At 36.3% G+C, this 26,458-nt stretch overlaps 1 protein-coding gene across 1 annotated transcript; it reads left to right on the forward strand.

The window, feature by feature from the left end:
• Positions 1–4,334: 4,334 nt before the first annotated feature.
• LOC149212454 (uncharacterized) lies at positions 4,335–5,669 on the forward strand. Its single transcript, XM_089388698.1, has one exon. The coding sequence runs from the start codon at positions 4,335–4,337 to the stop codon at positions 5,667–5,669; it is 1,335 nt and encodes a 444-aa protein (XP_089244824.1).
• Positions 5,670–26,458: the final 20,789 nt, after the last annotated feature.

Here is a 26,458-nt window from a genome sequence, read left to right on the forward strand (position 1 = left end):
TCCCTTGAATGTTGGCGCATCTGACACCGTCAAAACTTGTCTACTAGCCTTAATGGAGATTTTGCTAGCTCACTTTGATCACCTATCGACATCTTGCGATAGCTCTTGAATGCTCTATCCTGTGTGAAATTTATTCACAATAATATTATTTCTGCTAGGAATATAGATCATATACTCCTTTCAAATTTCTCTACCCAACGAATAACTTGTTCTCTATAGTTTGATTTAACTGAGCGCATTTCTCATCTAGTAAATGGTAGTACGCTACACTACCAATGATCCTAAAGTGGCTATCCTTTGACTTCTTCCCTAAGAAAACATCTTCTGGTTTTATATTCCCTTATTCTCTATGAGGAACCCTATTCCATGTATACATCTCCTTGTTACATGTTTTTTCCCATAGAAACTTGGGCATGTCCTAGTGATATAACATAGCTTTCGATACCCTAACTATAGAGATGATTTTCCTGTCCACTACCCCATTATGTTATGGATTGTATGGATATTTCCACTGCCTCTTAGTGGCCGCCTTTACATAGAAGCCTAAGAAGTCACTTTCTATGCACTCTCCTCTATTATCCATGCGAAGAACCTTTATTCTCTTCACTGTCACATTTTGAACTGGAGCTTTCAACTCGTGGAAATGATTGAAGACCTCAGCCTTGGCCTTCAAGAAGTACATATAGGTCTTGATGGAGTAGTCATCTACTATGGTGACAACATACTCATACCTTATGAGAGATATGATGGAGATAGGCCCACAAATATTTTAGTGCATAAGAAACAACATATCATCTTATTTATTGTCACTTCATCGTAATATTTTGTTTTTGTATTTTTGAAGTACGCACCCTTTGTACACATCATCATGTTCCATGCTCAATTATGGTGCACTTGTCACTATCTTGCTAATCATCCTAGGTGATCCACGGTGTAGATGTACCATTCTCCTATGCCATAATTCTTTCAGGTCTCTCCCATTTCCACTGCAATCAAGGTTGTTGTTGCTAGCTAGTATCTTTGGGAAGTCTAGCTCTAACTAGTACAACTTGTTACTATAATCTCTAATTTGATTCCCTTCTTTCAGTTTTGGTGTTTGATGAACACCTTTTTCCACACAAAGTAGGAATCATATCCCTAAGTGTCTTATACTTATGATACTAAAATTAGGTTCATACCTAAGCTTGGCACATGCAACACATTTGTAACACTAGTGTTCGTCTTTTACTTCCTCTCAATGTCGATGGTACATCTACCAATTGTAGTACATTTTCTCTTGTTTCTCATCTAGATTTTGAAGTTAACCTACACCTCCTTGTACCTAGAGAAATAATCTCTAACACTTGTGAGATGAGTTGATGCTCCACTGTTTATATTTCAAACACCCTATGAAGTTGAGATAGAGAGGTAAGATATATTAGCGAATTCATATTCAAATCATGAAGTCAAATTCGTAGTGTCCTGATTGTTCGTCTTTCTACAACCGTGCTAGAAAATATGAGAATCTTCAAATACACTCGATAAGTCCTAGGTATATTTATTTGTGTGGTTTTCTCTTCTTTCCATAAGTAGATCCACAACTTCAAACCCCTGTTGCAAATCTTTGTTCTCATATCTACTCTGCAAATTTACTAATCTACTATCCAGAAATTCTTTCTCTCAAATAAATTTTCTTTCGTACAATGTGAAAATTGCTTTAACTATGACAACTAAGTATTATTCTCTGAATTTAACAATTTATTGTCTTTTGTAATTATTATTATGACAAATATCACATAAACCACACTGCAAATCTTCACCAATTAATATACCCAATGGATATAAAATTACAGAATTATGAAATATATGCACACATAATAAAAATGACAACAATAATTTGGACTAAACATCCCTGGAAAAATACCGTAGGGAAAATCCATGCAATGGATGAGGGTTTAATTTATTATGGAAAAATTTGGAAATTTTACAACTAGATTCCCAAGTGGAAATTCTTTGGAAAATATATATCGTAACTATAAAAATATATTATAGATCTCATATCTCCTCTGGAAACCAACTCAACCTCTATCCAACCACTCACACTCTCGGTTTGCGACTCGTAGGTCTACCTAGAATGCACACTGGTAGTTCTATATCCAATCACATTTCCTGGAAACTGACTTTGACTTAGCCATCATGTGTCCCTCTATCATTGTAAATGACTCACCATTCCTTCTAGAAACAAGTTTGGCCTTCTACTATTGATCTACGGATCTCTTGGAATCTTGCATAGGGGTTTCTATCTATTCTCTCTCCTTGTACGACCTCTTCTGCATACGAATTCAACCTCCATTTCTTTTCCAGTTCGACGCTATAAAAATACTAGGAATCTCTCCTCCCGATATATAATGTCAAATCCCAACTTCTCTCTCTTTTGGTGCTCTTTTCTTGGCCGGAACTATGCCCTCCCTAAGGACTACAAACTGGGTAGCTTGATTTTCCTTGCTTATAATGATCACAATGATGTTATGTCCAACCCTTCTATCTATTCTTATATTCTCTTCTTCGAGTCTCAGGGGCTATGATATAATCTCTATCAAGAAATAATATCAATTAGACTTCATCAATAGAATTCTCTACAGAAATCTCAAACATCCTTAATTAATTATCATTAATTCACTACTTTTCCTAAGTCAAGAAATATTTTAATTATGCCAAAATAATTTAATTAAGGTGTTTCCCAAGGTTATGTCATGAAACATTTTTTGTGCTTTGGAGATCTAGTACTCCTTAGCCTCGTAGCATTATCAGAGACTCGAAAACCTTTTTGATGCTACCATATCAATCAAAAATCAAAATTCAATGCATCAGTAAAGAAAGAAGATTATCAAAGAATAACTACAAACCATATAAATTTGGAATAAAATAAAGTTGTTGAGTAAATGGTTATTGTTAACACACCCTCAAAATCTAATGTAGGTAACACATAGAATGATGCTGTGGAAACACTAATAAGCAATTCCAACCAATTAGTAAATTGTAACAGTGATATTCTTAAAATCCTTAGCCAAAAGAGGGAACTCCCTGGTTTTCACTTCCACTCTTGTAAATGATAACCTCCATCCTTCATCAAAGGTTCTTTACATGACTATGTAAATTACATTGGGGATGTAAAAAATAAAGGTAATGTGTGATCCATTCATTATTACACTAAAAAATATGACCATGTCTATTCTTATGTATACCTTATACGTGGGACTCAGGCCTTAACACATTAAATCTATAAGGGTGGGTAAATGAAAAGAATTCTCATAACCATTAACAATGGAACTAAAACTTCATTATTCACATAATCTTTCAAGAGTGTTAATTTGCAATTCACCCTAATAGATCCAATAAATGTGTCAGCGTCACCAATATATCCTTACTTAATTGTGTACCAAAACCATGATCCAATATATCCTCACTCAATTGTGTAGAGAACCATGATCCAATCGTGTACATGAGCTATGATCCAAGGAATACAATAATGCATGTGATGATTCTCTACTTTACTTATGCACTTCATTTTACAAATAAAACTAAAGAAAAAAATTAATGTAAGATAAATTGGGTCAAAATAAAATAATAGTAACCAAATAGAGATAACCCTATAAAAATTACTTGGTCAAAATAAAATAAAAGTAACCAAAGAGAAATAATCCTAGAAAAATTAAATAAAACTAAAAATGGTTCATGGTATTGAGAACCCATGGTATTGACCCATATTATTGATGTGGAAGGTAGCCTATTTAAATGAAGATTTAAACCAACCTAGATCCATTTTAACTCGTCTATCAAGTGTTGAGAAAAATCAAATCTCTTGATTTACAAATCTCTTTTAGAGTAAAAAGAGATTATCCCTCTCAACGAATGCCCTCTCAACGAATGCCCCTTGACCCTTAAATTTAAAATTAAAATAAATCCCCAGACCCTTAAATTTAAAATTAAAATTAAAATAGATCTAGACTAGTTCTTCAAAAAATTCTATTTTTTTTAATGTAAATTACTTTTATATTATTTCATCATTTTACCACTATTTTATACTATTTCATTTTATTTTCCTCAATTTTGTACAAATGATTAATTAATGTAAGAAATATATTTGACAGTGTTGTTTCGAAACCGTAAAGGTACAGCCGACATTTCATATGTGGTTTTAATAACTATGATCATTCATATACTTATTAAAAATTGTAATTCAAGAATTGTTCAATGCATCATTCTTGCCATCACAAATCTTCGCGTCTGTGTATTGATCCAGTTGACTTACGCAAATCTTCGCGTCTGTGTATTGGTCCAGTTGAGTTATAAATATGGAAACTGAAGAAACGGGTGTTGTTAGTAGGTGTTGGGCAGAATCGGTTGATCTTCAAGCGGAGATATTAGCTCGGCTGCCCGTGGAATATGTGTATAGTTATCGCATCATCTCGAAGCAATGGAAGGGTTTTCTTTCTTCAAACTACTTTTTAACAAAGTGGGCTGACAGCAACAGGCAACAGCAGCCACGGCTTGTTCTGTTCAATAAGAATATCAATACGCCATTTACAGCGTTCTGTTTCCACACACGGACTTGGATTAAGTCCTGCTTTACCCTTTCTTTCCTGGAGGACTGGATACCGGAAACCTGGAGGAGAGATGTTTACAAACAGTCTGTGGGAGGACTAATCTTCCTCGAAGGACTCGATTTCTTTCGCAATGTGACTCGCAGGCTCTGCAATCCTTATACACAATCGTTCGTCGATATTCCATTACCACAGAGTTGGCGCTCCTTTGAATGCATATTCCCCGATGAGAATCAAAAATCTGATCATACTTTTGCATACAAAATTGCGGCTGTTGGGTACGACGAATCGGACGAAAATTGGCTGAGGCGGCGGAGACAGTTGGTGCAAATTTACGAACATTCCAAAAAAACATGGAATATTGTGGGATACTTTTCAGAGGATGTAAGGGTGGACCTAGATCTCATTTTCTGCAACGGCTCAGTCTACAGTTACTTTTCGGTGGAAGTGGACGTAACTATTGGCATCGTGTGTTTCACCATGCCACCAGAGCCAAACGGTTCAGATGAAAATGTAGAGCCCAAGTCCATTTCCGCGCTGTTTGCACCATTCCCTCAAATAGTGCGGAATTTCCGCCATGTCTCGTGTACGCCGCGGATGATCACATGTGGGTCCCGTCTACTGTTAGTCGCTATGGCATGGCCGCGAGCTATGCCTGAACAAGTTAGTGGAGAAGACCAAGGGGAGGCGGCTATGGATACAGATACAGATAGGCGGACAGTGGAGATTATCATCTGGGAGTTTAAGAATGAGGGCCGCCCCAAAGGAACTGTCTCAAAGTCAAAGTCAAAGTCATGGAAATGGGTGGAGATTGCACGAATGCCTTCTGTGTTTTTCATAGAATGGCGTAATAAGCTTCGGTCATATAATGATGTGGGATTTCTATGGCATTCCTGCATCGGAGTGGGAGATAATGTGTGTTTCGTACAGTCGTATCCAAGGTCTAGCTTATCAGATCCGGTAGAGGTGATTGTTTACAATTTAATTGATAATACATGGAGTTGGCTTCCCAGCTGTCCTAAAAGCCGTGGAGAAATTTACAAACCTATGGCTTTTGAACCAAATCTAGCTGGTAAAGTTGAGTAACACAATTTGTGGTTATTCTAAATGAAAATAATTTCAAAAATTGAAATGTCATAAAATTTGGTATTAATGATTATTAAGATTTTTATGATAAGTGTAAAAGGAAAAGGGTCATAATTATTTAGAGGCATATCTTAGTCCTTCATCCTCATAATGATAGATAGACAAAAGATAGTGGGTGATTTTTTTTTATCTTTTTATTATTGTATTTTCTTTAACATGATTGATCCAAAATATAGGTTTAATATTTTACAATCAATTATGTTTTTTTATCAATTTTAATACTTTCTTAAATGCAATATAGTGGGATCATATTTAAGAAAGAGAGTGACGTGGAAGGGGGAGAGAGGGGGAGAGAGAGAAAAAGAGAGGAGGGAGATAGTGACAAAGTTGGAGGGTGGAGAGAGAGTGTGTGGAGGATGGGGGTAGAGGCAAAAGGAGGTGGGAGAGAGAGGGAGAAAAAAGAGGGAAAATTTTTAAATTATAATAATTTACTATAAAATAAGTCTAGTATAATTAGTGTTGTAACATAGATTGTTTTGATAAGTAGATGCTTATATTTAAAATATTATATATAGATAAAAAAGTGATATGAGAGAGAGAGAGAGAGAGAGAGTAGGAACAGTCACCTTTCTAGTTACAAAGGTCACAATAATATTTGCAATAAAGATTACCTTTCAGGGAGAACATTGGTTCAAGGGCATGGGCCAATTGTGCCTATGGTTAAAACTACAATAGTTGTTGTCAAGTCAAATGGAAAAGAGAAATTAATAAAAGAAGATGTTAATAATGAAGAAATACCTGTAGCTAGGATTACAACATCCTCACCTAAGAAGCTACAAATCCAAGAAGAGAAGAGAATTCAAGACGGGATGATGGAGGTAGATGAGGGGAGGCACACTTTTAACATGTTGAGAAGGAAACTAAAATATGCTCACAAAGATATCTATCATCTCAAGGAACATGATGAAATGATGAGAAATAAACGTAGTGAAGAATGAAGAATGTATGCAGGAAAAACCTATCTATGAAGAAAGAAATAAGAGCCACTAAAAAAAGGTTCAAGGAATTTCAAGCCAAATATAGGGGAAGATTAGACCTAGTGGTTCAGGTAGCCAAAATCTGAATGCTGGAAGGGGTGAAGTAACACAATCTTTATTATTGGATTTTACCTTAAAAGTATTATTGTTTATAGGGTTGGATTTCTGGGCGATATTTTTTTTCATAAGTTTCCCCTAGTAGCCACATCTAGTCAGAACTCTGAAGTTGTATTAAAGAAATAGCTTTGTAGCATTTTGTGCCCTAGCTAGCATTAGGGTTTTTTATGTGAAATTGGACATTTTGCTTTTTTGATCAAAGAATGGATTATATAACATGGTCATTACAATTTTGGAATTATCATTGGTGATTCATATTGTCTAAAAATATCCTTGAACACTTAAACTATAAAACAAATATGGCATGACGCTTCTAAGAAAGGTGTGTGTTTTTTGCTATAAGAGGATTTTCTAGAGTTTGAGGTTTTGTATGGTAAAGGAAAGCTTCTAAAGGGGAAGGTGTTAATATACATATTTATTTAGCGGGTGTTGGAGCTATCAATAATCTCTAAAACTGACCAAAAGTGTTTCAACCATCAAGTGTTCTGCTTTTACATTGTGTTTTTGTAGTTCTAGAAGTTTAGGAGTTTGCATAGTGCCACACATTCCATTTTTAGACAAAGTTACTATTGATCAACTTATCTTAGTATAAAGATGTTCTAGTTTGTTTTCTTAGGTGTTATTAGTTATAATAAAACATTTTCACTCTCACAATACCCATTTTGGATTTAGGAATTATTGCAAAGTGATTAGAAAATATTTAGTTATGTCGTCCCTATTTAGCCAGTTAGTTCTATTTTCCTCGCAGAACATAGAAACGACAATCCAAATGAGGAATTCAGCCCATAGAGGTAAGAAGTGAATCATTTTTGTCTATTTATGATGTGAATGTAATTGAGAAAAAGGTTTTCCATATTGGAGGGAAGAAGACTTGTATATATGATAACCTTTCTGAAATTTTGCGAGTGAATGAAAGACAAAAGGTGATTTGCCGGATTTCCTGTGATCTCTCTCTCTCTCTCTCTCTCTCTAGAGATATAGATAAAAAAGTGATATATATATATATATATATATATATATATATATATATATATAGACAAGAAAACAAAAATACAGAAAAAAAAAAAAAAAAAATATGATGAAAATCCCAAAATGTAGCGGGTTTGTTAAAATGTTGTTTTTTGAATAAATTAATCAGGCCTGGTTACAACTTTAAACGTGATTAAATTAAAACAAAAAAAGTTATTTTGTAATAAAACCATGACATGCCTCTGTCATTTTATGTGAAATGCAATAAAAGTATGACGATATGGTTTGTGACGCGAAAGATCAACAACTCGTAGACCGCTCTGCACCCCTCAAGCCCATTAGTTGTTTAATGAACGGAGGGGAGGGGGGTCCAAAGAGAGGTCAACCCTCATATTGCCTCCGCCACGTGCCTCTCTTATATTCACTTTGCACCCCCTAGCTCCAAAACTGCAAACCATATTCTAACCCCTCCGAAACCCACTCTCTCCCAACCATACATCCATTACACGAATTCCGCCTATTTTAAATAAACCTCCCTTTCCGCCAACTGTCACCAACATAAAAACATATTTACATTTCATTTAAAATTATCGATTTCTAATATTTCCTCTATGCTTCACCAAGTCATAAAATGAACCATTTCTACCAGTGACAAAGCCAAACCCGCACAAATGACCAATGTAATTTAAGAAACCATTCAAGCTATCAACCAACAAGGGAATCCTTTTCTCTGGGTAATTACATTTGTTCTCATTCCTTTTCTTTTAGTCATGTCTTCCAAGAAGTAATCAAAATATTCAGAAAACCCCATGCTTCCTCCCATTATTGACTTGGACCATCAGCCATTGGTTGACCAACTTTATAAAGTTTCTTAAATCAATTGTGAGTTCGATCTTTATGAACTCCACAATAGGTGAAAATAGAATTTTAGACCTAAGTGATGAACTAAACCTCTGGCACTCATCTTTACCTCATTATATCATTCCACAAACCTATCAATTCCCTGATTTTATTTCATGGTGCCATATTAGATATGTTTCCAGTCAAAGAGTAGTGGTTTCCCAAAACAATGAAACTCTTTTTACATTTACTGCTGAATCAACTAGTCAATTGCTACATATTCAAATCCATGAACCCTTACCTCCATTTTCTTATGAATCCCTCATGGATATCTATAAAAATCTTGACTTTCCCCAGAGAGCAAATATTTTTGAAACCTTTGAACCAGAAAATGTTCAATTTCCTAAAACCAACCCACCATATATATCATATGTGTTTCTAAAAATGACCAAGAAAATAATATCCATTGTCTCATGTATGTTAGGTTATTATTCTGATGGGTGGGTTGATGAGGTTCTTATAGGTTTCTTGTCAATATTCTTAGTAAATGAAAAGAAATCTCTTATCTTCAATTACATGAATACTTAGCATAATCAAATCACGATTAGTTCATGAAGTTATCTACAAAGGGAGTGTTCAAGTAATATTTTGTTTCAGTATATTTTTTTATGTTTTATCAGACAGAGAGGTCTTTCTTTCCCTTACAGAAGATAGACAACCATGGAAATCCATAATCAATAATTCTGTGGACTTCCTTGGTAAGGAAGAACACCACTGAATTCACATTCAGTGACTTTGTGGATCCTTTTTTTCTACAAAACCATGTAGATTCACAAGCTAACGCAATTTGGTAAAGCAAGAGACAAGAATCTACTTATACTCTTTACAACTGAAGCCCATAAACGTAGAGAGAAAAATAATCAATGGAGGAAGAGAATCAAAGGCACATAACAAAATAAATATTCGAGCAAAATGACAATTAAAAACCCCACTATCTGTTTTATATTAATTTGGAAAATCAAGATGAAATTACAATGCTTTCTCTCTCTAGAACAATCCCAGCTCTCAGCAAATTCAATCTCCAACTCATAAGCAAGCTCAAGGCCAAAGCCTAGCCAATTCACAAGCTCTCCAAATTTCTATTCCATTGTTTAATGCCTATGAAGAATAACTTGTATTTGAAGGGAAATAAAGCCTCTAAAAATAGTGCAATCCCTCAAGGATCAGTTCCTGATTGTATGCATTCTCAGTAAAACATAGAAAAATCTAAAACAATTACTACACTATCCCTGCACTCTATTCTCAGCTATGTCTTTCTCAGAATCAAAATGCATGAGTTTATGATGGTGGAATCTTTAGTTAACTAGAGTAGCACTAATTAGGTGACTAGTTATACTCCTCCACAATTGCATCAACACAAATTGGTTATTGCACTACTTCTTGAAAGGAATATGGCTCTGTCACAACACATGCAACCATAAGTGCCATGTATCTAGTGTACCTATCTAGTGACCTCTTCTGTCTGCACTGAGAAGAGGGTGCTTCCACATTCTCCCATGCATCATCCAACCATCTGTCAGCCCCTCTACTACTATTTCTTCCCTCTCTGGAAGACTCCGCCTGAGTGGATGTATCCACTTCTAGAACCTCTGCATGTGGCTACTCCACATCAATCTAAGGATACTCAACCTTGGGAACTAAAAGTTCCTCCTCTCCATGTCGCTGAAGTTCCCTCTCAAGGGATACTCACATGGCCTTCTCCTCATCAAACTTGACATCCCTGCGAACCACTATCATCAGACTGGTTTGCATGTACACTCGATAGTCGTGGGGAGTATCAGTGCACCCCAAAAAAATCCCCAACTCTGTTGTTGGCTCAATATTCTTTTGTGCATATTTGGTCACATGGAAATAAAATGATGGCCAAAAAATCATGAAGTGACCAACATCTGGCCTGTTACCGGAATATGCTTCCTCTAGTGTTTTACTCTCAAGTATCCGATGTGGGCTACGGTTCTAAGCATAAACCGTTTGTGTTGCATGCCTTAGCCCACAAGTGTTGTGGTAGGCCTTGATCATGCAACATAACCCTTGCTACCCATACTATACTCATGTTCTTCCTCTCTGCAACCCCATTATTTTGAGGGTTGGGAGGTGCCATCAACTCTAGTTTAATCCCTTCCACTATATAGAAGTTCTTAAACTTTTTGGAGACATATTCTCCACCATTATCATTCCATAAAGATTTAACCCTCTTGCCTGACTCTTTCTCGACCAATGCTTTGAATTCACAAAACTTTGTGAATGTCTAATCCTTTGTTTGCATGAAAAATATCTAGCAATTACGAGAATAGTCACTTACAAATATAACATAATACCTATGTTTGGAAGTGGATATTGTCGAGAATGGTCCACACACATTTGAATGGACTCTCTCCATAATATACTATGCTTGATTGTCTTTGTCTCCAGAGGAAGACTTGGTGTATTTTCCCAAAGTACAACCCTTGCATGTATCAACTTTCTCAAGCGTACCTTTGGGAATACCAGTAGATGTTTGTTGTAATATCTTCAAAGCCCCTTGATGCAAGTGGCCCAATCGCATGTGACACAACTCGTTGATGTCTCAACTCAACATCTTTTCTACTTTTGTACTCAAAGAAACACAATCCTCTAACTCTATCTTATAGAGAATTTGAACTTGAATCCCTATCTTCTTTACTTGAACCGTGGCTATGTGTCGAAGGAATGCCTTTCCTTTTGAAAATATCACATCATATCCTCTATCCTCAAGCATGGCAATGTATACCAAGTTCTTCTTCAGTCTAGGTACATGCATAAAATTATTCAAGGTGAGTGGAGCTACATGCTCCCACTAAAAAGTAATAGTGCCCACACTAGTAACACTATACTTATCATCATCACCCATCTCGATATGCATCTTGAGATCCATTTCACTGAATAGCTCTTTGTCACGAGTCATGTGGAAAGAAGCTCTACTACCTAAGTACCATATTGTTCCCATCATTGAAGACACCGTGCATGCAATGAGGGAAAATTCATTATTCACATATTATTTCAAGAGTGTTAATTTGTAATTCACCCCAATAGATTCAATAAAAGTGTCACCTTCACCAATATTTCCTTACTCATTCATGTACTAGAACCATGATCCAACTCTGTACCTAAGCCATGATTGGTACACCATGATCCAATAATGTACCTGAGCCATGATCCAACGAATACTATAATGGATGTGACGTGATGAAGGAGAATGAGGACACGCTTAGTCAAAATTTAAACTCAAATCTGTGAAAGGGGAAAACATGGACAATCATTGTAAATTGGGGCAAATTCTGCTTAAACAAAGCTAAATTGATGGAATTGATAAGTCTCTAGAAGCCTTGATTAAATGTAATTATCTACCATGTATTCATATAGATAGATTTACGGGTTTGATTGAGAGATTGCGGGAGAAACTCATGGATATTAAACAATCCTTCCCTTTGTAATATAAGAGAGTCCGTGTTGTGTGAAAGAGATATCTAGAGTATGCAATGTAGTCACAGGGCGATTTGTGATTCAGCCTGTGAGGCCTTAGCCTGTAAAGAGATAGGATGTACAATGTAGTCGCAGGGAAATTTTTTATTAAGGCCATGAAGCCTTAGCCTTTAATCAAGTTCTATATATAATTGAAATATGTGTGTTATCTAGATTTTGTGTATATGTGTATTGTTTACATATTGTAAGTTGAAAAATATGCGTATGCGAGTCTAAGGGAGAAAGTTCTTATGAACTTTGCCTTAAGAAAGTATGACAGAGATAAATTTGTCTTGTACATGCATAAAATTCTTCAAGGTGAGTGGAGCTGCATGCTCCCTCTAAAAAGTAATATTGCCCACACCAGTAGCACTATACTTATCGTCATCACCCATCTCAATATCCATCTTGAGATCTTTCTCCTCCATTTCACTGAATAACTCTTTGTCACGAGTCATGTGGAAAGAAGCTTCATTGCCTAAGTACCATATTATTCCCATCATTGAAGACACCATGCATGAAATGAGGGAAAATTCAAATTCAAATTGGGAGGTCAGAGCCTCACTCACCGCTCCTCTTGAGGACATCTCCTTGGACTTCTTCAATGGACAATTTGTAGCAAAGTGAACCATCTTGTGACAATGAAAGAATTTAACTTTCGTCATGTCCTTCTTCTTACCTCCATGATAAGAATATGATTTGGAACGAGAAATTTTACCTTTCCACTTCCTTTCCTTAATTGCTAAACCACAGTTCACTTCAACATCTGTCTTTGATGAAGAGCCATCACTGGTGTTCCTCCTTATCTCATCCTGCATCGAATTTGGCCACTCAACCATTGGCAGAGCCTTGATAACAGTGTAAACTTTTTGGGAGTCCAAGAAGAGAAAAGCTCAACATATCCTCCTCAACAACTGTGATTCCAACACTTCCACATAGCATGCATATTTTCCTTTCCATGGAGACTCGATACAATGTGGTCTCAAAATCACTCAAGGATTATCTGCCTTGACTTTGCCACACACTTCTTCCATTTAGCCAAGTTTTGTGCATCCATAGCTGCTGGCTTGGGGACTTCTTGATCAATGAATTCCCTAAAGCTATTATCTTCTAGCACATTCTCCATCCTGTCCCTCCAGGCTATAAAGTATGTATACAAATTTGACTTCACTTTTAACCCAGAAACTCAAAACTTTGAAATCTCCTCTAGAGAGCTTATTTTAAATTAGCAATATCTCCCTCATTCAAACTCTGATTTGGCCACTTTTTTTTTGAATTTGGGTATCTTTTCCCAAGGAATCCAAATATGTAAATTTTTTTTCAGAAAAATTTTCATAGAAATTCTTAGAACGCCTCTGCAAATTGTTGGCCCAAAAAATAATCTTTCTCTGATGCCATGTAGAAAAAACCTCGTAGATTCACAAGCTAATGGAATTTTCTAAAGAAATAGACGAGAATCTACTTCTATTGTTTACAGATAAATCCCATAAACATCAAGCAAACAATAGCCAATAGAGTAAGAGAATCGAAGGAACATAACACAATAAATATCTAGGGAAAGCCACAACTCAAAACCCCACTATCTATCTTGTATTAATTTGGAAAATCAAGATGAAATTAAAATGCTTGTTCTCTCCAGAACAATCCCAACACTTAGTAAATTCAATCTCCAACTCATAAGACAGCTCAAGGCCACAACTTAGCCAATTGACAAGCTCTCCAAGTCTATATCCCAATGTGTAATTCCTATGGATAATAGCTTGGATTTAAAGCGAAATTAAGCCTCTAAATAGAACAATCCCTCAAGGATCAGTTCCTGATTGCATGCACTGTCAATGCAACTCAGAAAAATCTAAAACAAATAGCACACTATGTTGTAGTGTTCTCTTCTCAGTGATGTAGGAAAAGGACCCACTTAAGATTGTGGATGACAAACAATGTCAACAATATAGATGGATGTTAAAAATTGTAGATCCATAACAATTGATAGAAACAAAACCTGCCAAAACTCTAATCTATGCTACGATCATAGTTAAACAACAAAAGAAAGAGTAATAACTCCAATCATCCAATGGAAACCAAATATGTAAAGAATAATTTTATAATAACATGTTTGAAGAGAACAGATAAGTGTTACCAGTCCCCCTCTATGGGATGGGTTCTTGGCTATTCTCAAATGTCTTCATCTTGTGCAGAGTCTCTCTTCTCTATAATGAATAAACCAAAAAAAAATATGGAGTGCGACAATGAAAATAATTAGAGTTAAAACAATGAGTGCAAAAAATGAAAATAATCAAAAGTGAATAATGAATGGAAAACTCTTCTATTTATAACAAAATAATGATTTATCCTCGAATAATGAGCAATAATAAAATATTATTGATCCCATTCTTGGAATAACCACCTCGAATATTTTATTATATTTTTTTAGGAGGGAAAATGTATTTAAACTTTTATTTAGCAATAATAAATAAATAAATTATTTATTTATCATCTCAAGGAATTAATTAAGGAATAATAAACAAATAATTATTTATTTAATTATTCCTAAGAGATTTAGTCAAATTTAGCAAAGAATAATAATTAATTAATGATTAATTAGTTATTCTTGGAGAAAAATAAGATAGATAATGATTTATCTGTTTATTTTTCATGATTGGTTCGAATTTGACAAGGAATATTAATAAAAAATGGTTTAATTAATTATTCCTAGAAGAAAATCAAATAAATAGTGATTTATTTAATTATTCTTTATGGGGTTAACTATAAATTACCTAAGAAATGTGATTTATTAGGTAATTTCTCACAGTGAACGCAATTTTAGTATGGTAAAATTGGCTTTACATGGTATACTTCGATCCATCTAGTAAATTAGGCTAGATGATCAATTTTTTGGAGATAGCAGATTACCCCCTGACATACAAGTGTTAGGAGAAAATGGTATGACCAAAGTATGTTGTAAAGACACAACCACTAAACAACGTACATTGACTGAAGTATGTTGTAAGTACCTAAATGCATGACAGAAATAAGTACGTGAAAATCAATGGAAAATGCTACGGTTAAAACTTCTTGAGGCAGAGTGCATTATGAGGATTGGGAAGGAGTTTGCCTTCAAAGTCCTCTAAGAGATATGCCCTCTTACCTAAGTCTTTACGAATGATATAAGGTCCTAGGCATAATGATTCAAACTTCCCATTCCCCAAGGTATCATTGGCCTGGTCATACACAAGAACAAGATCACCTTCATGAAAGGCACGAGGGTTGAATTTTCGGTCATATTGAGCTTTGGTGCAATTTTTCGTTGCTTCAATGGTTTTCAGAGAAACATGACCATATTCAGAGGTGCGTTCAAGCATGACAATTCTTTTTTCTAATGGTTGGGTGTCAGGGAGAAGTTCAATAACTAGGTGGAGGGAGGGATCTCACACTCGATTGGTAAGACAAACTCCTCTCCAAAGACAAGGTGCGGGAAAGGAGTAAAACCAGTGGTGGTTTTAACAAAATTTCTATAGGCCCACAAAGTTGGGAAGAGCATAGGGTGCGAGTTGGTCTCAAATGATTATTCACTATTTTTTGAATCATCATCTTGAGAATCTTGTTGACTACTTCAACTTGTCCATTACCTTGGGGGTAGTAAGATGATGAATAATGGTTCTGGAAACCTAGCAGTGAGGATAGTTCATGTCATACCTCATCTTCAAAATGTCAGCCATGGTTAAAGTCCAATTTCTTCGGAACCCCAAATTGAGTGATAACATGGTTAAAGAAGAAAAGGGTTGCGGTAGTCACTATGTTATTGAATTTTGGCATGGCCTTAACCCATTTGGTAAAATAATCAACTACCATGATAATATACTTATGGTTATTAATAGATGGTGGTTGACACTCCATAAAATCAATGGCCCATTTACATAAAGGACTAGCAGTGATGATAGGATGGAGGAGAGATAGTGGAGCTCTTGCCTTCGGGGAAAAATGTTGACAATTGGGGTAGTGTTTAACTACCTACTTTTTGGGCAGTGGCCATACCAGAGAGGAAACCACCACAAGCGTCATTGTGACAGGAAATTAGCACTTTCTTTACTTCAGGACGGGTGAGACAACAATGGAGGATAGAATCCACATCGCAACAATAAAGGTCATCACCGATGAGGAGGTAGTAAGGGGCTTGGTATCAAATCCATTGTCGATCATCATAGGTAATATGGGGGGTGAACTTTTGGGTTCGAAAATATGTGATAATATATCTATACCATGGATTTTCTGAAGTGATGAAAAAAAGTGTTCATTAGGGAGATCGTTGTTAACCAGCAAATGACATGCACTAGTGGGTAATTCAAAAATGAGCTCAACGAGGGCCAAACCTCTCTTACTCTTAGGCATAAAAAACTTGATATCGAATTCCTGGAGGATGACGATCCAACATGCATACTTCCCGTTGATGATCCGCTGACTCAATAGGAAGGTAATAGGGTTGGATTTTGTTATGACCTTGGTGGTATGCATGAGGATATAGTGACAAAGATTTTAGACAGGAAAACACAACAGCCTGTGCCAACTTCTCTTCATGGGAGTAGTTCATAGGGAGACCTACTAAGTTCTTATTGACATAATAGATAACATGCCCATTTCGATGCTCATATTCTTGGATAAGAACCCCAATGACCGAATGCGTAGAAGCTGAGATGTATAAGATGAAGTCCTTGGTGAAGGTGGGGGGAATAATCAAGGGTGCGAAAGTGAGAGAATTCTTTAGGGCATCAAAATACTATTGAGCACGGTCATCCCAAACCAATGCGATGGTGGAGTGAAGGAGTTTGAGAAACCCATGTGAGGTGGTTGCATAGTCAAGCATGAAACTATGAAGGAAGTTAGCTTTGCCTTGAAGGCATTGTAACTCGTGCAAGGTATAGGGAGGTGGCAGTTCAAGAATGGCTTGAACTTTCAAGGGTTCAAAAGTTATATCGTCTTTCGACACAATGAATCCTAGTATATGACCAACAAGAATACAAAAGACACATTTCAATGGATTAAGATGAATGTTATACTTGCGATAGCGGAGTAAAATGGTGCACAAATCATGGATATGTTGCACCTGAGACCTCGAACGAGCGATGAGACCATTAAGGTAAGTGAGGATAAGGTGTGCCAAGTCATGAAAGAAGTATTACATGGCCCACTGAAATGTAGCTCCAAACATTTTTAAACTGAATGGCGTGATGCCATATGTAAAGGTTCCCCACAGACTAATGAACATTGTCTTTAACTGATCGGCATGACCGATACTGGTCTTGTTGTACCCAGAGAATCCATCTATAGACAATAGAACCTCGTGCCTTGCACACTCATCAATGATCTGGTCAAAAAAGGGTGTGGGAAAGTTGTCTTTTGGACAAGCTTTGTTCAAGTCACAAAAATCCATGCAGACACGAATGGTGCCTTGCTTCTTGAGAACAGGAACTGGGTTAGATACCCATATGGTATACTCAATGGGATATATGAGATCCACCTACTTGAGTTTGTCAATTTCAGCTTTGTGGCCTCATGCCAAGAAGTGTGGATGGCTCTCTACTTCTGTTGGACAGGAGTGGCATCAGGCCATGTCTCGATATGATGTTCAACAATGGCAGGATCAAGTCTAGGCATCTCAAAATAGGACTAGGCAAAAAAATAATGAAATTCTTTGAATATCTTGTTGTAAGATTCAATTTCTTCCCGGGTGAACTCTGCCCCCAAGGTAATGTTTTCTTCAACCCCTAGTTGATATGAAATATTTATTTTGATAGTAGGAGAGATGTTGGCCATGTTCCCTTCTTCAAAAGCATCTCGCAAAGGTATGGGATTTTGAAACCAATCGACTTCACCATGAATGAAGTATTTTTATTCCACAACATACTCCTCATGTGACTACTATGGGAGGAAGTATGCACAGTGGTGCATATCATCCCAACGATAGTGAGGGGTAGAAATGGCTTCAATGATGTCCTCATCGGAATGTAAGATGGGCGGATGGGAGGAATACTGGCTACATTATGTGGTGGCATTACCTGGTGCATCAACCTGAGAAATAAGGTTCACATATGCATCATTTGAAATGGAAGATGATGAGTTGGTAGATATAGGATCTACTGATGTTGAGATTTGGGATTCCGTTGAAGGAGGTTCAACAAAAGCACATGCAAAAACCTCAGAGAGGTTGACCTGTGAGGAACTCAAGGATGATTCCATTAACATATAAAATATTATAGAATTAATATCTGAGATGGGAGGGGGAGGACCAGGGAAAGCACCCAACAATGAGGAGTCTTTATAGACTCTGGGTGAAACACTGATGGAGAGAAGGGAGATAGTGACAAAGTTGGAGGGTGGAGAGAGAGTGTGTGGATGATGGGGGCATAGACAAAGGGAGGTGGGAGAGAGAGGGAAAATTTTATCAACCATCCCTGGATGATGCCAAACATATGTTGAGAAGATCCCTTCCACTTGACACAAAAATGAAGAATGTATGCAGGAAAAACCTATCTATGAAGAAAGAAATAAGAGCCACTAAAAAAAAGTTTAATGAATTTCAAGCCAAATATAGGGGAAGATTATACCTATTGGTTCAAGTAGCCAAAATATTAATGTTGGAAAGGGTGAAGTAACACAATCTTTATTATTGGATTTTACCTTAAAAGTATTATTATTTATAGGGTTGGATTTCGAGGAGATATTTTTTTTTGCATAAAGTTCCCCTAGTAGTCACATCTAGTGAGAACTCTGAAGCTGTATTGAAGAAGTAGCTTTGTAGCATTTTGTGCCCTAGCTATCATTAGGGTTTTTTTATGTGAAGTTGGACATTTTTCATTTTTGGTCAAAGGATGATAGAATGGGTTATATAACATGGTCATTACAATTTTAGAATTATCATCGGTGGTTCATATTGTCTAAAAATATCCTTGAACACTTAAACTATAAATGAATATGGCACGATGCTTCTAAGAAAGGTGTGTGTTATTTGCTATAAGAGGATTTTCCAGAGTTTGAGGTTTTGTATGGTAAAGGAAAGCTTCTAAAGGAGAAGGTGTTAATATGCATATGTTTTTTGCAGGTGTTGGAGCTATCAATAATCTCTGGAACTGACCAGAAGTGTTTCAAACATCAAGTGGATTTACATTGCATTTTTGTAGTTCTAGAAGTTTAGGAGTTTGCGTAGCACCACGCCTTGCATTTCCAAACAGAGTTACTATTGATCAACTTATCTTAGTATAAAGATGTTCTAATTTGTTTTCTTAGGTGTTAGTAGTTGTATTAAAACATTTTCACTCTCACAAGCTCCATTTTGGATTTAGGAATTATTGCAAAGTGCTTACAAAATATTTAGTTATGTCGTCCCTATTTAGCCAGTTAGTTCTATTTTCCTCGTAGAACTTAGAAACGACAATCCAAATGAGGAATTTGACCCATAGAGGTAATAAGTGAATCATTTTTGTCTATTTATGATGTGAATGTAATTGAGAAAAATATTTTCCATATTGGAGGGAAGAAGACTTGTGTATATGATATCTTTTCTAAAATCTTGCAAGTGAATGAAAGACAGAAGGTGATTTTCCACATTTCTTATGCCATATATATATATATATATATATATATATATATATATATATATATATATATATATATATATATATATATATATATATATATATATATATATATATATATATATAACTAGTATAATTAGTGTTGTACGTAGATTGTTCTGATAAGAGATGTTTTTATTAAAATGTTGTTTTTTGAATAAATTAATGAGGCTTAGTTACAACTTTAAATGTGATTAAATTAAAACAAAAAAAAAGGTTATTTTGTAATAAACCCATGACACGACTCTGTCGTTTTATGTGAAATGCAATAAAAGTATAACGATATGGCTTGCGGTGCGAAAGATCAACGACTAGTAGACTGCTCTGCACCCCCCAAGCCCATCAAATGTTTATTGAATGGAGGGGGGTTCCAAAGAAAGGTCAACCCTCATATTGCCTCCGCCACGTGCCCCTCTCATATTCACTTTGCACCCCCTAGCTCCAAAACCGCAAACCACATTCTTACCCCTCTGAAACCCGCTCTCTCCCAACCATACACCCATTACACCAGTTAAACCTCCCTTTCCGCCAATTGTCACCAACATAAAAGCATTTTTATGTTTCATTTAAAGATATCAATTGCTAATATTTCCTCTGTGCTTCACCAAGTCATAAACTAAACCATTTCTACTAGTGACAAAGCCAAACCCACCCAAATGACCAATGGAATCTAAGAAACCATTCAAGCTATCAACCAATAAGGGAATCATTTTCTCTGAGTAATTACATTTGTTCTCATTCCTTTTCTTTCAGTCATGTCTTCCAAGAAGTAATCAAAAGATTCAGAAAACCCCATGCTTCCTCCAATTATCAACTTGGACCATCATCCATTGGTTGACCAACTTTATAAAGTTTCTTAAACCAATTGTGAGTTCGATCTTTATGAAGTCCACAATTGGTTAAAATAGAAGTTTTTATACCTAAGGGATGAATTAAACCTCTGGCACTCATCTTTACCTCATTTTATCATTCCACAAACCCATCAATTCCCTGATTTTATTTCATGGTGCCATCTTAAATATGTTTCCAGTCAAAGAGCAGTGGTTTCCCAAAACAATGAAACTCTTTTTACATTTACTGTTGAATCAAGTAATCAATTGTTACATATTCAAATTCATGAACCATTGTGTCCATTTTCTTATGAATCCCTCATGGATATCTATAAAAATCTTGACTTTCACCAAAGAGAAAATATTTTTGAAACCTTTGAACCAGAAAGTGTTCAATTTCCTAAAACCAACCCACCATATATATCATATATGTTTCTAAAAATGACCAAGAAAACAATATCCATCGTCTCATGTATGTTAGGTTATTATTCCGATGGGTGGGTCGATGAGGTTCTTATAGGTTTCTTGTCAATATTCTTAGTAAATGAAAAGAAAACTCTTATCTTCAATTACATGAATACTTAGCAGAATCAAATCATGATTAGTTCTGAAGTTCTCTACAAAGGGAGTGTTCAAGTAATATTTTTTTTTTTTTTTTTCATGTTTTATCAGTCAGAGAGGTCTTATTTTCCCTTACAGAAGATAGATAGCCATGGAAATCCATAATCAATAATTATCTGAACTTCCTTGGTAAAGAAGAACACCACTGAATTTACATTCAGTGACTTTGTGGATCCATTCTTTGTACAAAATCCTTTAGATTCACAAGCTAATGCCATTTGCTAAAGCAAGAGACAAGAATATAATTCTACACATTACAACTAAAGCCCATAAACATCCAGAAAAAAATAATCAGTGGAGGAAGAGAATCAAAGGCACATAACACAATAAATATCCGGGCAAAGGCACAACTAAAAACCCCACTATCTGTTTTGTGTTAATCTGGAAAATCAAGATGAAATTACAATGCTTTCTCTCTTTATAACAATCCTAGCACTCAGAAAATTCAATCTCCAACTCATAAACAAGCTTAAGGCCAAATCTTAGCCAATTCACAAGCTCTCCAAGTCTCTATTCCAATGTGTAATGCCTATGCAGAATAGCTTGTATTCGAAGGGAAATAAAGCCTCTAAAAATAACGCAATCCATCAAGGGTCAGTTCTTGATTGTATGCATTCTCAGTGAAACTCAGAAAAGTCCAAAACAATTACTACACTATCCCTGCACTCTATTCTCAACTATGTCTTTCTCAGAATCAAAATGCATGACTTTATGATGGTGGAATTTTTAGTTAACTAGAGTAGCACTAATTAGGTGACTAGTGTCCCAACTGACTGTTTACTCACTATATTAGTTCCTGAAAATAATTGGAACTAATTTAACTGGACTTAACTCAATAAACTTAGTTCACTAATTACAACCCATCCATAACTCATCCCTAACGCCTATAACTTAGGGAGAACATATACATGTCTTCTAAAAGACTTCCAATTCGAATTTCCTAATTTAATTATGTTAATTAAACTTAATTAATTATTTTCAAATTGCTATGAGAAAAGAATTATATTTTAATTCATAGTTTAATTCAAGGAAAAATTAAACTGGAATTTTTTGTTGCCATTTCTTGACACTCCCTCTCAACAAGAAAGAGAATATTCACTACCCCAATCTTGTCTCTTTGAAACTCGAATTTACCAGTTAGAGGAATCTCCATGTGTTTACTTCTCTCCATGAGAAATCTCCTAAGTATCTCGTTGGCATACTTGCCTTGAGAAACAAACAACTACCAATATCCTTGCCACACCTCCATTCTAAGAAAGTAATGGATGAGCCCCATGTCCTTCATCTCAAACTCTCTTCCAAGGTCCTCTTGCAATATTTGACGAGCTTCTCATCACCTGTCAGGATGAGATCATCTACATAAAGTACAATGATCAAAATCTTACCTTCCACCACTACATGTTCACATCTGCTTCACTCTTTGGGAAGCCCAACCCAGTGAAGTAGCTATCTATCCTGGTGTACCATGCATGAGGTGCTTGCTTCAGCCCATACGACGCTCTCTTGAGTCGGTACACATGCGATTCACGGTCCAAGGTTTCAAAATCTTCGGGCTGCTCTATGTACACCTCTTCCTCAATCATGCCGTTGAGGAAGACAGTCTTCGCATCCATCTGATGGATACTCCAACCCATCTGTGTAGATAGTGCGAAAATAGATCTGATAGATGAGTGCCTTGCAACAGGAGGAAAGGTCTCATCATAGTCAATCCCCTCTACCTGTGAAAAGCCATGGGGCACAAATTTGACCTTATGCTTCTCAACATTACCACCTACAACTTTCTTTACCTTGTAAATCCAATGAGAGCTCACAACTTACTTTTTCTCCCGTCTCGGGACCACATCGCAAACACTCTTTTGAACTATGGAGTTATAATCCTCTGCCATCGCATCAACATAAATTTGTTACTACACTACTTCCTGAAAGGAATATGGCTTTGTCACAACACATGCAGCCATAAGTGCCATGTATCCAGTGTACCTCTCTGGTGACCTCTTTTGTCTACACCAAGAAGAGGGTGCTTCCACATTCTCCCATGCATCATCCAACAATCTGTTAGCCCCTCTACTATGCTTTCTTCCCTCTCTAGAAGACTCCGCCTTAGTGGATGTATCCACTTTAAGAACCTCTGCATGTGGATACTCCCTATCAATCTAAGGATCCTCAACCTTAGGAACTAAAAGTTCCTCCTCTCCATGTAGATGAAGCTCCCTCTCAAGGGATACTCGCATGGCCTTCTCCACATCAAACTTGGAGAAACCATGCAGAATCTTTATGACGGATTTGTCACCGTGCATAAAACAGTTGTCTATTTGCATGACCTACACCAGTGGAGCAAAGAGTTTGTTGAAACTCTAAAATAGATATATATATTTTGATCACCCATGTACAAGACTGGATGATGCTGTATAAAGGGGCGCTACCTAATTTTGTAAAGAAGATGAAGCCACAAGCAGATCTGGAGAAACAAAAGGTCCAAATGTTGATTCAGAACAATGAGCAACTTGCCTCATTTATCAACATCATAGAGACCTCATATGTGTGGTTGTACAGTGGCTTGGATGTCCTAGTGAGAAAACACAAGTTCCCATCAATCGATTCCCTCATGGATGCTAAACCCAAGAACCAATTTTGATAAGGGGTTGATGAATACTTAGAGCAGATAAGACAAGAAGCCAATGGTAGATACATGGAGTTGAATGTACACAACATGAAGAAATTTCTCAGATAAGACAAGAAGCCACCAGTGGATACATGCAGTCAACGTCAAGGAAATGTTTCTCATGCTTCAGAATGTGGTGGACACAGGTTGCAAGACAATATACCAAGATGCCATGGAGGCTAGAGTCTATTTCCAGAAATACATCGTTAAGAAGTTTGGGGACGCCGTCACATAGTACCAATATTGGCACCAATATGTGACCGAGAAGCATCAAGTGAAGGTTGCTGAGATGGACTTCCATCGAACTCCAGAATAACATTATTGTGCCTTGTTAGTTTGTCCTTGTCCTATTTTGTCTTATATGGTTACATGTGGAAAATATAATATTATTTGTAATTATGTTGTAAGTGAAATTCCAAGTGTCAATATTATAATATGAAAAGTCACCATGTAATTTAATGTCATTGTGTGAATAAGTTGAAGAGTCATGAGGGTAGTCTAAAGGTCACAAAAGGGAGTTGAAGAGTCACTCCTTTTTGTTAAAAATAGAACCTCATAAATCATAGAACGGGATTTTGGGACCCAAGATTTCGGCTATGCTTAGCCTTGGAAAGAGCTTGGGAGTATTTAGAAGATCCTTTGCTTCTCCATAGGGTAGAGGAGGTATACATCTTTGGAGGACCAGGTTTTCTTGATTGTAACATTCCACTGTTGGGGCTAGTGGTAATGAATGGTGTATGTATGGATGTAACTTTCCCTTATAATAATAAGATTAGAGTCAGGATGCTTTCATGCATATTCTTTTAATATATTACCACTATTCTTGTTGTATTTCAAATGTACGTTATTCAACTTACAAATATCCTTATGAACTACTTTGTATGCATTTGTATGAATCTTTTTGAATATGTGTTACTGGATTAACTCGTCACTTTAATTTGTGGACTATTTTTCATTTTAGCTTATGATGTCATTTCTCTCATGTGTTCCTTTTAATATGCGTACTATTAAAGGCTTCCAAGGGACACTTTATTTCCCCTTCCATGTGTTATAACCTTCATGCATCACACTTGCTCTCACCCGAAGTTATCATACTTTCCTTTATGCATTCCCATGCTCAAGGCATTACACTACCACCCACAGTTGGGACTCCTACTCCAAAGGGTGTGAGGTCTAGTTGGAACTTCACATCTGGGAGATCCCTTGAATGTTGGCGCATCCGACACCGTCAACACTTGTCTACTAGCCTTAATGGAGATTTTGCTAGCTCACTTTGATCACCTATCGACATCTTGCGATATCTCTTGAAGGCTCTATCCTGTGTGAAATTTATTCACAATAATATTATTTCTGCTAGGAATATAGATCGTATACTCCTTTCAAATTTCTCTACCCAACGAATAACTTGTTCTCTATAGTTTGATTTAACTGAGCGCATTTCTCATCTAGTAAATGGTGGTACGCTACACTACCAATGATCCTAAAGTGACTATCCTTTGACTTCTTCCCTAAGAAAACATCTTCTGGTTTTATATTCCCTTATTCTCTATGAGGAACCCTATTCCATGTATACATCTCCTTGTTACATGTTTTTTCCCATAGAAACTTGGGCATGTCCTAGTGATATAACATAGCTTTCGATACCCTAACTATAGAGATGATTTACCTGTCCACTACCCCATTATGTTATGGATTGTATGGATATTTCCACTGCCTCTTAGTGGCCACCTTTACATAGAAGCCTAAGAAGTCACTTTCTATGCACTCTCCTCTATTATCCATGCGAAGAACCTTTACTCTCTTCACTGTCACATTTTGAACTGGAGCTTTCAACTCGTGGAAATGATTGAAGACCTCAGCCTTGGCCTTCAAGAAGTACATATAGGTCTTGATGGAGTAGTCATCTACTATGGTGACAAATTACTCATACCTTATGAGAGATATGATGGAGATAGGCCCACAAATATTTGAGTGCATAAGGAACAACATATCATCTTATTTATTGTCACTTCATCGTAATATTTTGTTTTTGTATTTTTGAAGTACGCACCCTTTGTACACATCATCATGTTCCATGCTCAATTATGGTGCACTTGTCACTATCTTGCTAATCATCCTAGGTGATCCATGGTGTAGATGTACCATTCTCCTATGCCATAATTCTTTCAGGTCTCTCCCATTTCCACTGCAATCAAGGTTGTTGTTGCTAGCTAGTATCTTTGGGAAGTCTAGCTCTAACTAGTACAACTTGTTACTATAATCTCTAATTTGATTCCCTTCTTTCAGTTTTGGTGTTTGATGAACACCTTTTTCCACACAAAGTAGGAATCATATCCCTAAGTGTCTTATACTTATGATACTAAAATTAGGTTCATACCTAAGCTTGGCACATGCAACACATTTGTAACACTAGTGTTCGTCTTTTACTTCCTCTCAATGTCGATGGTACATCTACCAATTGTAGTACATTTTCTCTTGTTTCTCATCTAGATTTTGAAGTTGACCTACACCTCCTTGTACCTAGAGAAATAATCTCTAACACTTGTGA

The sequence above is a fragment of the Pinus tabuliformis genome, chromosome 1_1 (genome assembly GCF_031772625.1).
Source record: "Pinus tabuliformis cultivar Carrire ecotype Pingquan chromosome 1_1, CPIR1, whole genome shotgun sequence".
Lineage (NCBI taxonomy): Eukaryota > Viridiplantae > Streptophyta > Pinopsida > Pinales > Pinaceae > Pinus > Pinus tabuliformis.

Coding starts and splice junctions, on each gene's coding strand:
- LOC149212454 (XM_089388698.1), top strand. CDS start 4,335: ATGGAAACTGAAGAAACGGGTGTTGTTAGTAGGTGTTGGGCAGAATCG.